Source organism: Apaloderma vittatum, unplaced genomic scaffold (genome assembly GCF_000703405.1).
Source record: "Apaloderma vittatum isolate BGI_N311 unplaced genomic scaffold, ASM70340v1 scaffold16563, whole genome shotgun sequence".
Classification (NCBI taxonomy): domain Eukaryota; kingdom Metazoa; phylum Chordata; class Aves; order Trogoniformes; family Trogonidae; genus Apaloderma; species Apaloderma vittatum.
Window position 1 is genome coordinate 35992 of NW_009708869.1, and position 15000 is coordinate 50991.

A 15000-nucleotide genomic window follows, 5' to 3' on the forward strand; every position below is an offset into this window, starting at 1 on the left:
GACCTGGTGGGCAACAAGTCGCCTTGCCAAATGGGAAGGCCAAATTCTCTAGCAGACTTAGGATCAGAGGTCTTCAGCTGGTGAAGGCTGTTCACATTGCAGAGCACAAGGTCGTGGTTAACGGCAGGTAAACAGGTTGAAGGGGGTGAGAGGGGGAAAGCCAGATCACTCTTCAATTTGGGTGATCTAGACAGTGGCTACAGAGAAGGACTCTGTGGAGAGCCTCTTAAGCCAAGCATAAGGCGTAAAGAGCATCTATGAGACAAGCGACGGAAAACCTCTCCAGGATGATGAGTCCACTATCAGGGAGCAGTCTCACCAGGTCAGCTCTGATACGTATGCACAGCAGTCCACACCGGCACAGGTACAGCAACAGCAGAAGAGAGCGTAGGAAACCTGTCGAGGACAAGCCCTCCCACATCCCTTCCTACCCATAAGACACTACATCAGAGCAATGCTGGGGTCAAGCCTGTAGAAATGCAGCAAGGCATCACACGACTTCTGAAGCCACTTCTTCAGGGGCTTGCGGGGAAGCTGGTGATGCTGTGACCATCTCCTTCCTCATGTGCATCCCACCGAGCCAGGGACCTCCCTGCTTTATTGAAGAGCTACAACACAGCCCACCTATCCAGCAGGCCCTCCGCAGCCTAGGGACTCAGGCAACTAGCAGCTGCAGGCACAGATCACAAAATCACAGATCTGCTGCTGTTTCCTTACTTAACGCTGCCCTGAGCAGCACTGCCCTACTGTTGGTTTTCCTGCACTCGCAAGGGCAGCGTCTGCAATACCTCGCTGCTGTCCTGGCTCCTGCCACGTTTATCCAGACCATCACCTCCCCTCACGTACCAGCGCTTTTCCCCAAGCATGGCGAGCTGCTGCGTGGGACCATCTTAGCGCTGCGAGTTGGTGTGGCAGCATATCAAGCAGGAGGCTTTGGCTTCTACACAGAAATTGGAGGCAGGTTTTGGAGTAAGTTGCTACACTTTTTGGCGTGAAAGCCACGGCAGCATATGGCCCAATGTTCTCAGTTTAAGTCTGACACTTAACATTATTTAACAGTTTCTGTGTTAGGTGCTTTATAAGGTAAAGGAAATTAACAATTTTCAGCTAATTAGATCACTCAATTGGCTGAACATCCTGGACACCTCTTAGAAAAAAAACAGATTGGCTCAGACGATGGAAAGGCTAATGCCTCTTCCATTATCACTTATGAGGAGAGGGAAATAGTTGGAAAGGATGCTTTTATTTTAAAAACAGAATTGAAAAATACCCTAACTATTGGATACTCCAGTAAACACAGATTTCTCACAACCACCACCTTTTTAGAGAGCAGGGTGTCTGTTAGCCCACCGCTACGTGTCCCCCAATCCCCTTGGCTACAGCAGCAACTCTCTGGTGCCACCACGGTCTGCATTTATTGCCTTCAAGTTTCCTCTCACGACTCCTGCTGTATAAATCTGTCAAGAAACAGATTTTTAGGGGAAGAGGAAAAAATTAACAAGAAATTGGGTGGCCATTCAGGACACTCTGCTCTCCCACTGTGGCACACAAAGAGAAGCCGACTCTTTTGGGACAGCACTAACAACACAGCACTGAGCCTTGAGTTTGGGAAGGGAAAACTATTAGTCTGGGTCCAGCTAAGAAGAGAAAAATTAGGAAAACAAAAGAAGCTTCTTACTGCCTTTACAGTTACACTGTGGCTTTTTCACTCTTTGAAAAATGCTCTAAGACACATGCCCCTCAAATGATTTAAGAATGTGTTATAAAAGTGTTTGTTTGAAATGAAGCTGAGATCCTTTATCCCTTGAGTAGAGTTTGGGGCACTAGTAATCTACTGCTGGCTTACTGTTATCTCCTCCACCAAGCTCACAAAGAGGAGAGAGAATGGGCATGGCTTTTACAAGGAAAAAACTGACAGTGGGGCTGCTGAGATGTCTGATAATATCGGGGAAGCGAAAGTGGTAGTGCAGTGAAAATGGATACTGCATGATACATTAGATTTAATCACTTGCATTTCAATTAAGCTTTTCCACAAATAAAGATTGGGAAGCTCTCTGCAGCCTCCCTGCGCGGCTGGAGCACCAAGCGCGGCTGGTGCCGCACGCCCCAGCTGGACGCACACGGCGGTGCTTCCACGGCTCACTCAGGCTGAAACCCTGCTTCTGCCTCCCGGGGTCCCCCCTATTAGGACCCATCTTCCCAGGGTCCCCCCTATTAGGACCCATCTTCCCATTTCGCAATAGGCGAGAGGCACCCCACGTGCGTCAGCGCTCCCGTAGGATCTCTGTCCCGGGACTGCTGTGCAGGGATGAGCCTATCCCTCTTGGAAACACAGCTGCTCCCTCATGCAAACGTAACGGCCTTAACGTGCTAGTTTTTAAGCACAAAAGTTGGTACGACTTGAGAGTAGAGTGGGCTAAACCAAAATAAAAATGCTTTCCATTTACAACTTATTTAGACTTTTTGCACCTTGAAATTCAGTTCTCCCCTTTCCCCATCCTCAAAAATCATCGATAGCATTTTAATGGGGAGATGATTATCAAATATCCTTTTCTGCCTTACTGGTGAATTACAACTGTATGAGATGCAGAGGTTTCTAATGGAAACTCTGATCGCCCTTAACTTACTGCATTGCCAATGGCACTGCTGCAGAATGGAAAAATCACTAAGGTTCCTATGGCTTATGATAGTTGGGGGTTTACTATGTGTTGGGAAATGTAAGAAAGAATCACAGGAGGGGTTACTGTCACACCCTGGGAGCTGTCTCATGCAAAAACCAAAGGAGAAATAAAACTCATGCACGAGAGAATAGTCTAACTTTAACTCAGCCCCATTGTGGTGAAATGCAATCTGCTACAAGAGGCTGCCTACAATGCCAAGCAGCATATTACATACCCTGCTGCCAAATTCTGGCAGGTACCACACACAGGCGCCCACAAAAAACCTGTCCAGAAAAGCGAGTACAGGGATGACCACCCAATTCTGGCTCTGCTGTGAGAACAGCAGAGAGGTTACTGCATACTCTCCTGGACACATCATCCAGATAGGAATGTGATGTGTTACTCAGAAGAACCAGGAGGCACAGCCTGGATTGTGATCAGCAGGTATGTCTCTCATCAGGACTAAGTCCTCTTGTTTTCATGGTGTATTTCCATGCGTAAAAGAGCTGGGCAGGCAGAAACCGCTGGTTAGGCTGTGGATATAGAGGAAAACTGGTTCATAGAGTTTGTAGTGTACAGGGATTTTTTATGTTCAGCAGAATTTGGCCCTGTGGATGAACCGTTAACCCTGTAGTAGAAGTGATACTGAAAGGCTTATACACCTAGAATGCACCTTATATATATATAAACACCATAACAGTTTTGCAAACATCTGTAATTGGTGTTGCTTACTCTTACACACTCTTGTCACCTCTCTGCATTGCAGCCACCTTTATCTTCTGTGTCTGGCCCTGAAAAGCTCCAACTGTGCCCTCTCCCTCTTCATTTTGCATGTGTTGGGGTGAGGGGAGTTAGAAGGAAGGTAGAGGAGAGCAGGTGGTGTTTAATCAGTCTGGCAGGGAAATAGGCAGTCACCGGGGTCCTTTTGGGGGTGTCATGAAGGTGGTAAGCATGCCCTCTGGCAGCAGTACTACCTCCTTTCCTCTTTCCCATGGCAGAAGGTAGGTGCAGGGGAAGGAAATTGTGCATGGTTACGGGTGAGGGGTGTTGCAAATACAGCTGGCTCCACCAGCTCAGGCTCCCCCACAATTAAATGTGACGAACCTCCTTCCAACGTAACCACGCTTCCATTGGCTTCCGGAGCCCATTGTCATGGCAGAAACTGCTCCAGCCATCCCAGTCTGAACGAAGTGGCTGGCCAAACTGGGCTGCAAAATACCCTGTTACCAGCTTCAGTGCAAGACCTGCTGGGGACCGGTGAGCCTCACAAGCTTGTGGGGGCAGAAGATGAAGTCTTATGTCCTAATGGACTGAGCCCCCTCTCGTTTGACTTCTCTTTATCCCTTGTGGAAGGAAACAGTGCGACTCCAGACGACGCTGGATTAGATAACCTCAAACCTGGGCCTCTTCTGATGGAGCCAGCCCTCTCTGCAATTGCATGAGATAAGCCACTTTGGCTTCCCCCTGAACACTGATACTCTGCAGTTAAAAGGCTTTTATTTGCAACATTGGTTTCCCCTCTCTCCTCTAAAAACTTTATGAAGTTGTAGACTACTGCTTTAAAGGCCTATATGTGTCCACGCCACCATTCACCCCTTTCTGCTGTAGCAACAGACATCATGCCACCCTGCTCTGCTGCCCTCGACACAGCCTCTCCGTTAACTACAGAAACAAGTTCAAGGCCACATCTTTGAACACTCTGGACCACCACTTGGACACCGCTTCTTCTGATGGCACACTTCCACTAGAGCCTTGAAACCGCCCTCGCTCCCACAGAGGGCAGTTCACGAGTCCCTCCGGTGGCACACAAAACGAGGCAGAGCCTGGCTGTGCACCTTCCCCCTCTGCAGATAAGAAAGATGAACCTTGTCCCCTCCAGATCTACAGGGAGAAAACATCTCCAATACATTGATTACCCTCGGCTGGCCCTTCTAGCTGTCCCTCTCTCTTGTCAAGCCCCACTCGCGCATCAGGAGGACATCAGGCTCTTTTCCCGCACTATGAAATTCAGCTATACTCTAGTACCACAGGTGATGGGCTCTGTGTAACTGCAGAAAGAAATCCAGTACTCTTGACGACTCTCTCCCTCTTGGACCGAACAGTTTTTCTTAACTTCACCTCTTGTGTTACTCATGTCACTTCAGTAGGATACTTGAACTATGGCTACTTCTCTTCCCAGGGTCTCTCTCTCTCATGCAGGCAAAGGACACACAGTCTCTGCAAAATTCTGCTGTTACTTCCTCACAGCCTCAGTATTTTGCCCCTACAGATTTAAATATATTTGAAAACAGCATCCTCATTGCTCTTCACACCAATGCTGCAAGCAAATCTGCGCTGCCACTGCTCTCTCTCAGCCCAGGCACACCTGCTTTAAGAAAGGGCAGGATCCCAGAAAGCTGGCCCAGAAACCAGCTGCTAAACCTCGCACACGATTTCCAAAGGTAACGACAGTTTGTTAATACACATTATGAGAGCCTGACTCTCATCCATTTTAAAACTCGTTAAAGATACCAAGCAAACAGTGTTCTGCATGAAGGTGACCTATTCCAAGTCCTAGAGGATGGGCAATCCTATCTGTAAGACTTCTGTTAAAGTCAGTCACATAGCCCTGACCCCGCACTGCGAGGAGTGATCGGCTGGGAACGCCTCTTTTGGCAAGTGTGCCTCACAAAAATAAAAACAACGCCTCCCTCCACCCCACATCCATAAACATGATGGCTCTGTGACTCCATATCCAGGTCTGCACTTAATTTTTAGTTTTGAAATAAACAAATGAAACTTTTTTCCAATTAATATTTAACATATATTCACACACTTGACTGTATAGTAACACAACAAAAGACAGCTCTTCAGCTGGCACAGATTAATTAGCTGCAATGATTGCTGGAGCTGATTTACACCAGAATCTGAGAATCCAGACCAGAGTTTAGTTCAGTGTCATGGAGAAAAAACACGGGCTGAATGGGATGCAGAGGGAAAAATCTTAGAAAGCTAGTAAGTTAACCCACTATTTCACATCTCTCTGGTACGACATTTATACAGAACAGCTTAAATAAGGTTTAGAAGATCAAACAGTTCCCACAGTACAAAATGTTTTATGCCCTTTTAATGTGACACATTAGAAGAGGATATAAGGAATTTCAGCTGACCAAACTGAAACCTGGGTGTGAACACTCTCCTCCTTCACTACAGTGCTGCCTCTCCAGAAGTTGTGAGTGAGAAATTTAGCTATGTTGTCTAAAAGAAATTAAGAAAGCCTGGAAGAAACATATGCAACTTGCATCTTACCCGTTAGCACAACTAGGATTTATTAAATGGTAAGAGAAATCAGTGGTTTCTTTCCCCTTTTTTTTTTCTTTTTTTTTTTCCCTTTGCAAACACCAAGTTTTAAAATTGAACCGCCTAGCCTAATGAATTCTTTCTGTGTGCTGGGTGAATGAAAAAGCATTTCAGCTTGTGAGGGATAAGACTTCACGCAAGTGAGGGATGACATGGGTTAAAATTCACCTTGCTTCTCACTCCTCATCTACGATGGGTTTTTGGAGAACGACGGACATCTGGAAATCAGTTTTACATAGAAAAATAGAAAACAGGGAAGAACTAGGAAGATGAATAAAGGCTCATCACAGACACAAAAGACCAGAGCAAAAAGAAGCTTGGATTTGGGTATTCTTGTCTGGCAAGGAGGCAGGCAGTAAGGCTAATGAAGCATTTGCGATATGGGACGTATGCCAGCGTAACAAAGAAGATGTGCATCAGCTCTGCAGATGTGCCAAAGCCCCTAGAGCAAAATAATGACATAATCACCATCAGTGTCACAGACCAGACTGTACACAAGGTGACATGGGAGAGAATAAATAAGAGTCTTTAGAGGCCTGTAGTACACACACGGGAAGGAATAGCCATTCCTCACAACTGCCACAAGAGAGTGGCGAGATGTTGGGTATAATGTGTGCAGCTAGCAAAAGAAATCTTGAATTGTGCAAGGCTAAAGCACTATAAATCGGTGCTTTTCTCGATCTCCGGTTGACGTTTCAATTCCCACTACTCCTTGTTGAATGCAAAATGAAATGGCAGTAGGAGTCGGAAGAGTTTGCCAAGTTTTGTTTTGTTTTGTTTTTGTTGGTTTCTTGTGGGTTTTTTCGTTTGGGGTTTTTTTTTGTTTTGTTTTGGAAGGGGGTTGTTTTGTTTGAGATGAGGATGGGGCAATAAGGATGAGTACCAGTAAATAATTGTAAAAGAAAAAGATCAAAAAATAAAACCTCCAAAACAAACCGCAGCACACCACCACTACACACGCGCACAGGCACAGAAACACCGCACCATTCAGCTGGAACAATCCTAGGATTCCCCCAAAGCGAAATTAGAAACAAACAAGAATAGGGTTCACTTTTTCGGGGGGGGGGAGGTTGTGCTCTCTGGTTTCTCTGGTTTACTGCTATCCATGAACTAAACCAGGAAAAATCCCACTAAAATATTTTTCCACGCTAAAAGACAAGATTACTATTTTATTGATCAGTAATAAAACACCGCTTAGGGCTATTTAGTACTTAACATGTTATTTGCGGTGGGGAATAATCTGAAAAGCTCTGAGTAGCCTTAAATCATTTCACAACAGCTCTTCCTGCAAAAAAGCAAGCGTTCGCCTCCGTACAGCTGTGTGATTTCGTGGTGTATTTTTTTACAGGACTTTTGTCAATTTTTAAAGGGAACATCTGTTTGATAAAGTAGAACAACACTGGTAGCAATCTGCAGGCCTAAGTGGGCAAACTGTGCAGAGTAGGAGATACACTGAAGGCTCCAACAGGACTCTGGCGGAAGGAACGCTCAAGTCCCTAATTGTTTGCAGGATCTGGCCCTACAAGAGGAGCTCAGAAGAACAAAGCACTTGGCTTCACCAGTGTCCCTTTTCATTGCTTCTAATGAAAGATTCATAAGAATAACTTTAATTTTTTATGATCTTTTTTTGCATTACTGTATTAGCTGCTTCTACTTTGTGTGCAATTTCTTCTTAAATACAGAAAACCTGTTTCAAAATGCCAGGCATAATAACTTAATCAGTACGATAATTCATCTTGATTGTTGGGCGGTCCTTCTTAACAGTAAGGAAGTGAGATGGAGCCCAGAAAATGTTTCATATGATTATTCCTTTTCAGTGCAAAGTGATGTATTTATGAAGAATGCAGGTGAAAGTCCAGAGTGAAGTTCTTTTTTTTTTTTTATTTTAAGACAAATTATTAAAACCTCCCTAATTTGCTAGTTAAACTGTTCAGTGGAAGAATGATTGTATTTGTCCTTTTTGGCTTCGCCCAATTAATTGGAGCAGTAACATAACGATTGTTAATAAACAGCTCTAATTTGACTGTACTTCTTGCCTATCTACTAACTGCACTGTATCTTTGTTTAGCGTATCGTCAGGGAAAACAAGGAAGCATGTATATAATTTCGTTCTGTTGTATATGAAGTTTAATAATTATGCCACAGAGGATTCTAAATTAAACGCAGAAGGCACAATATTAATAATCCGTTTAGCAAACTCCGGCATCTTTGCACTTTGATGTTAGGAGCAGAGACAGTCTGAACTGTGAGAGCTTTTCAAATCGAGCTAGCGTTTATTTCTCTTACAGCTTACACCAATGTTTTCTTTTAAGCTTTTTCTACCGCACACCTTTCCTCCCTTTAAGAAAAAAACACAAGAAAACGCAAAACAAAACCACAGAGCAACTCAACAAGCAAACCTTTGCTTATTTGGGTGCATTTCCATCAAAGCTGACAGATCGAATTTTTCATTTATTTACCAAAGTTTCATTGCAGCCATTCCACATAATTACAGCAGTGGTTTAATTTTTTTTCTTCCCTTGAACAGGAGAGAAGGGGTTCTGAGAAAGTTTTTAATTAGCTAAATAGGTCTGTGTAATCTAGATGAAATAAACACGCCTGTTTGAAAGGGTTGTTAGAACTTTTCCAGCCATTTAATCCATAGATGGCTGAACACAATGATACCTTCCACAGAAAGCTACAGCCACCACCAGCAGCTGTTAGAAGAGAGCTTGCTCCCTGCTCCTATTGATAACCCTTTGTGGAATGAAGAAAAAGAGCTGAGGGAAGGAGAACTGAATGTCAGACAATAGACATCACTACACACACTGTCTCTGAACTTTCCTCATCTCTGAAGGACAATTAATTATGAAGGCCTTTGGGGTAGGTCGAAGCAAGGGAAAACCTACTGCTGGCCCAGCACTCCAGCCGCTATCTCTGTGTTTGTTAAATGGTTGTGCCTGTTGGGGAACCAGAGTAGCAGCCACCAAAATAGCCAATAGATCATTTAGGAAAAAAGAGCAAAAGATTTTTTTATGTGTGTCTGTCCTTGTATAATTCTATTCTCACTGTGAAATCATCCATACACAAAACACAAGGACAATTTTTTTTTTTTCTCAGAAGAACCACAGGGTAGGTTACAGTCAGAAACGGCCTCTCAGTGGTGTGTTAAAAAGGATGGTCTTTTCACCAAATCATTTCACAGAGGCAAAACAGACAAACACAAAGAGTTGAGACTTTTTCTCCTACATTAAATAGAGTAACTGATAAGGTCAGACATATGATACCTAAAGACATGAATCTGTGAACTCTTGAAGTCAAAGGACTTCTCTGTGCAAAGGAACAATCTTTCAAAGGAAATAGATCATAGAACTCCACTGAATCCCCTTTAAACTTTATGAAGCAGGAGGAGAAAAAGCTCTAAGTAGGGAAGCTTGACAGAAGAGCCTTGAACTATTTTCTGAAGGAAAGATGAGACCCTCCCTAGGCTGCCACAAAACATCTTTTTTTTTCTAAAGGCTCTTCTGAACTTTGATATGTGCCAAGACACCGCTATTGAAAGCTGTATAATTATGTGCTATAGCCACTGTAGAAAATTCTTTGTTCACCACAACAAAGAACAATAAGCAAAGTAAAGTGACATTACACTGTATCTTTTTCTTTAAGAATGTTGAGAAAGGTCACGGTATGTTATAACTAATAAAGCTGTTGAGTAAGGAAGTTTAAAGTTGATCTTGCTGTGCTTAAATGTAACCCAATGACAAAAAGGCAGAGGGAACTAAAATTGTAATGACATTAAAAAATAGATCATATATCAATGTGCCAACTTCATTGTATAAACACCTTGGATCCAGAGGACACAAACAGAAAAAATGAGCGTAGTCCTGCAACAGTATTCCTAATAGCTTCTAACTACAATCTGCAGTTCAACAAACTGCAAAAACTGATTAATAAGCATTAATTGATATGTGCAATGCACGGACCTTCTATTGCAAGCTGTGGATTTTGTTGCCTGATTCAAATGGGTTCATTTCCTGTGCAGTTTCACGGAAAGCTCTGCTATTTCACAAGAGAGCCTCTTCAAATTATTTTATTTTATTTAAGGAAAAAGGCCTGAGTGCATCAATTCAATTTTCTGACACCAAGATTTTTAAGTGAAAAAGAAGTTCCATCCAGACACCTATGTTTCTGTTTTTCTTCAAAGGAATCAGGACAGTTATGTTTGCTATTCTCAAACTGCCAGAGCAGCTTTACTCTCCTTGCTGCGGATCACCAGACAGCGGCCTTCCAACTTTATCTTTAAGAACACTGGGAACAATGTTGAAATGCTACAACAATAAAGCCCTTGAAGAAGGAAGTATACAGCTGAGGGGAAAAAAATGCAAGGAGTTTAATACTGAAACAAACAACTGTCCCGTTCGGCTGTGCCCACTGCTGGTACCACCAGAAGTGCAGACGCTGCCACGGCAGAGCAGCTTGTATGGCAAGAACGGTCTCCGAGATGCAAGTTGGCAAGTTACTGACTTGATTTTCACTTCTCTTGAGGCCGCTCTGCACTGCTCTGGTTTTGTAAAGGAGTATTAAGGTGGTTATAAATTGTACTTTACAGTGCCTGCATATTGCAAAACTACTCTTAGGGGTCTTAGTTTAAACACGAATCAGGTTCAAAGGCTTTAATTTTCCTTTTGATGAACACCAATTCAGTTCAAGATGAATCCTGCAGATGAAACTGGGGAAGAATACAGGTTCCTAAAATAAGCACACGAGTGGCCAGAATTTTCGATAATTTAGGATGTCTTAATTTTTGGATGCAGTGCTGGGCACATTTCATTTTCAGGGAATGGACCGTTGAGGACCTCCTGACAAAGTGACTCTCATTAAGAGATCTCCAGTTGAGCATCCCAAAATGGAATTGGCCAAAAACCATCATCACTTCTGAAAATTTTGGCAGCCTATGTTCCTCTCAAGGGTTCATAGGCCACTTATGTGATTGGGTTATAACTTAAATTTTATAGGCGGTGTTATTTGAATTGTTTTACATAATCTCACTGATTTTCATGGGACTAACTCAGAGTGCCGTAAGTTAAAGATTCTGCTAAGATTTTGGTACAACTGGTCTTAATTAGATTTTTCCCACTAGTATGGTTTTTCGCTGCCAAAAGCAGAGAAAACTTCTTAAAAACAGCTTTCTCCCCCTTCGAAATGACGCCACGTGCTGTAACTAGTGCTATGAAAAGAGGCAATCATCGCGTCAAGCCCCACTGTACCAAAAAACCGCATACGGTGTATTTGTGCAAATAAAGCAGCTTGGCAGACATTTCACTATTGTGATCAATCTCAATAACTACGTCTGCAAAATCGGGCGAGTTCCCCTGAAGCAGCAGGCAGGCTGAGCTCAGAAAGATGGCGTGTGCAGGCACTCGCTTTGGTGCTCGTTTGCTCGCTACGCCGAGGAGCGTGGCGAATGTAAGGAGTAGGCAGGAGGGCACAGAGCGAAATCGCTAGCACAGAGAGACCCCGAGACTTCAGAACTAAGACTGAGTCGTTAAATGCCCACACGGAAAAGGAACGGGCATCGTGCAGAGAGGCGTTAATAGCCGGAGAACGACAGTAACTACAAAAAATTGCCAGAGAACGAGGATGATGGAAGAGGAGTGGGAGCCAAAGCAAGGCTAAAATCCAGGTATTGTCCTCAGGCCAATTTGTTTTGCTTCTTTTAAGTACATAAATCAGGGGAAAAAAAATCTTATTTATGGTTTTTAACTGTATCTTTCTTTTAACTTACAGGATGGTATCTCCCTTGTTTGAAACCACCCTGCCACGATCACAACTGCGAGCTCTGATGAGCTGTGTTAGGACAAATTTTGAAAGAGAGTTACAAAAGGATTTGGGATTTTTTTCCCCTTTCTTTTAATGCATAGTAACAATACTTGAATTTAATTATTGCAGCTGGCATTCAAAAGCCTATGGCAACACCACAGATAAGACAGATACCAAGGGGCACAGCAAGCTGTCCTCTCTTTCTGACCATCTTCCACATTTGCGTTGGTACATTGACATTTGTGGCTTTCATTCACCAGGACAACAAACCTTCTCCCTCCCTAGAAGAACGGCCCCAGAGCACAGAAGCATCTCCACCTTCCACAAAAAATATACTGGTGGTTTTTTTTCTCCTCCCTTTCAAAACTCTGTTTCAGATTGCTCTGTGCAGCTCAGGACAGGTTTCTCCAGCTAACCCTACCCCGAGAGAGAGAAACGTGGAACTGGCTACACACGTGTGCACACGAAACAGGCAAAGTTGCATCGTGCTGGAGGAGGCGTTGTATCTGTCTCTGGCTCACAGCCACAAGGGGTACAATGGCAAAGCTATAAAGGATAGGACATGTGGTTTGTTAAACATCTTATTTGACTTTGCTACAAGCTGTCAGTTCCAATGTGCCGGGAAAGGAACACAGTATCACAGATTCCTGAGCAAATCAATGGCACAGCCTGATACGGACCAAATGCACATTTTAGCTCTATCATTTTTTCCTCATAGTCAATTTAGAGTAGTAAAGTATATGCAGAAATTTTGCCCAAGAAGAGATAAAGGGGCAGGGTTTAGGAAAAGTAGCATAGGTGACTTAGGAGAAACAGCATATCTGGCTAATCAGAAGATCAGCAAAGCCTCATGGAAGTATGAGAGGAAGGAACTTTGATGATGCTAAATATGGCAAATGCTCAGTTTGCTAAATCCCTTTGGATCCAATTTCAACATTACAGTACTTGTCATTTTTGCTTTGCAGCTTGTGGGGGAGGGGGCCAGGCATTTATTGGGAAAAGTTACATTGACTACATGAGAAACTGCACCTTACAGTTTAATGATCTCATAACTGCTGGATCTTCAGTGCAAAAACAATATTTAAGCCTCTAGGAAATTCTCATCATACTAGATAACACAAGAAAGACTGTGTGAAATATCTGCAAATCACCGTCATATATAACATCCTTTTACCTCCATGATGAGGGAAAAAAACCAAGTGGCTCAGTGGCTCCTTTCCTACCAGCTACTAGACACCTTGCTGAGATGAGGAGACTGCAGTCACTAGCAGTGGTAAACATACAAGATTTATATTTTCTTATCTACCTGAAAACACCAAGAACATCCCTACATTTATTCACTAAAGTAATCCATTTACATGATCATTGCAACTAACATTTTGAAATGCAGCAGTAAGTGCTCGAAATCACCAAGGATATGAGAACTTTTGAGAGCAAAGAACATTTCAAACTACCTACTGCAAACAGAAAAAATTGTGTTAAAAAAAAGGGGAAAAAGAAAAGCTTGAGGGTATTCAAGCACACTTTGACAGAAAAAAAAGTTGGTGACATTTATCTGCTTATGTATTTCCTTTCTTTTCCTGGTGTTTAGCTACTATGCCTTGGCATACAGGAAGACCTACCCCCTAGGGGTGGAAGTCTCCTGTTCTGTGCGGTTCCTGAGTACCTAACAGGGCCAGAGCCCTTAGGAGGGCCTGGGGGTGCCACTGCACACCAAACATGAAGTACACACCAAACATGAAGTACTGGTGTTGTCGTCAGCCGCAACGAATGGCAAATCCTTTGAGGAACATCCTCTCCCCCTTCTTTCTTCAACTGCCCCTTCCATGCAACCATTCTCCCAGAAGAGGGGGAAGCAGCTGAGAAAGTCTTTGCTTAGAGACTTATTTTGCACCATCTGAACTTACGTGCTGTGAAAACAAGCACTGCTAAAAATCCCTCAGAAGGATTTTAGGCAGGAAACCACACTCCTTAAGCCAACAAATGTCACTTTGCTACAGGAGGGGGCTCATTATGCAACATGACCCTGAGTGAAAGGTGCAGACAAAAAAAATAATATAACAATTAGTACCATCACCGCTTTCCCACTCCACCAAGAGATGGGATTACTTGAGCCTCCCCCTCACGCACACCCTGTTCAAATGCATCATTACATCTGACTACCTGAACAATGCAAACTGCCATCCTCAGCAGGGAGAAACACTCTCCCGTGGTATCGCCGAGGGTCAGCATGTTAATGATAACAATAGTCTGCCGAGCTACCAGGCTGGCCTGTAAACAGGAATCTTAATCAAAGCCACAAACCCGTTACAGCAGAAAACAGAGAGCATTTACTTTGAGTAGTCAGTTTATCCTGCAGCTTGACAAAGCAAATGCATTTTAGTTCTATAAATCAAATGAAAGAAAGCAGAGGAAGGTAACTGCAAGTGTTTGATCATGCAATTAACGGAGCTTTAGAAGAGCTGTGAGGTGACTTCTTTCACTACTGTCCCTCCTAAAGGAAACTTCAAAAAGTTGAAACTAAGAAACTTATAAAAAACAGTGGAAATTTTTCTCTCTTGTTAAGTCCTAGTGAGGCGTACATCTCCAGCTACCAGGGCTAAAAAGATTAATTAGCATCATTCAGGGATGTGGAATGCCCAGATTCCACTGGTCATAGCCACAACGGAAAGGTACATTATTTTAAAAGCAGCCTGGACCATGAAGCGACTCACACATGCAGAGAAACAAAGATTGGTGCCTACCTCAAAATCATTTGCTTTATTGTAGTGCATGTTCAGAGCCCTGTACAGCTCACAGTCTCTGGTTATAGACAGCTCCTCAGTGCTCGTGACCCCGTCGTTGATGGCTTGCCGCGCATACTTCTCCATCTGAATGTAGTAAAACTCACGGAAATTGCTAAACCACTTGATGAGCTGAGAGGTAATGCATCTGTTGAACTGTTAAATTTAAACAGTAAGAAGGATAAGAGCACTGACATTCCTCCCTCCCAGCCCCATTTGCCTTAAAAAGCATTCTTCCTCCCCCTTCCCCACCACCTTTTAAATCCATGTCTCTTACATTTCTGCTGCGGAGGGGTGGGGGAAGGAGCTGGCAAATTATGTGAGTGTATCAGATCAGAGGAAAACGTGTATGGCCCAAAAATCCCAGGACAAATAACAGAAGGGTAATGATACTGTATCCAACCTTTTTCCAAATTATT

General features: G+C 43.4%; 1 protein-coding gene across 1 annotated transcript in view; it reads right to left on the reverse strand.

Moving 5' to 3' along the window:
- PROX1 (prospero homeobox 1) overlaps positions 1–15000 on the reverse strand; it is a 37299-nt gene that overhangs the window by 8777 nt on the left and 13522 nt on the right. Inside the window, exon 3 of the mRNA XM_009866718.1 lies at positions 14543–14737. Within this exon, the coding sequence (XP_009865020.1) occupies positions 14543–14737 (195 nt within the window). The remainder of the gene's footprint in view (positions 1–14542; positions 14738–15000) is intronic.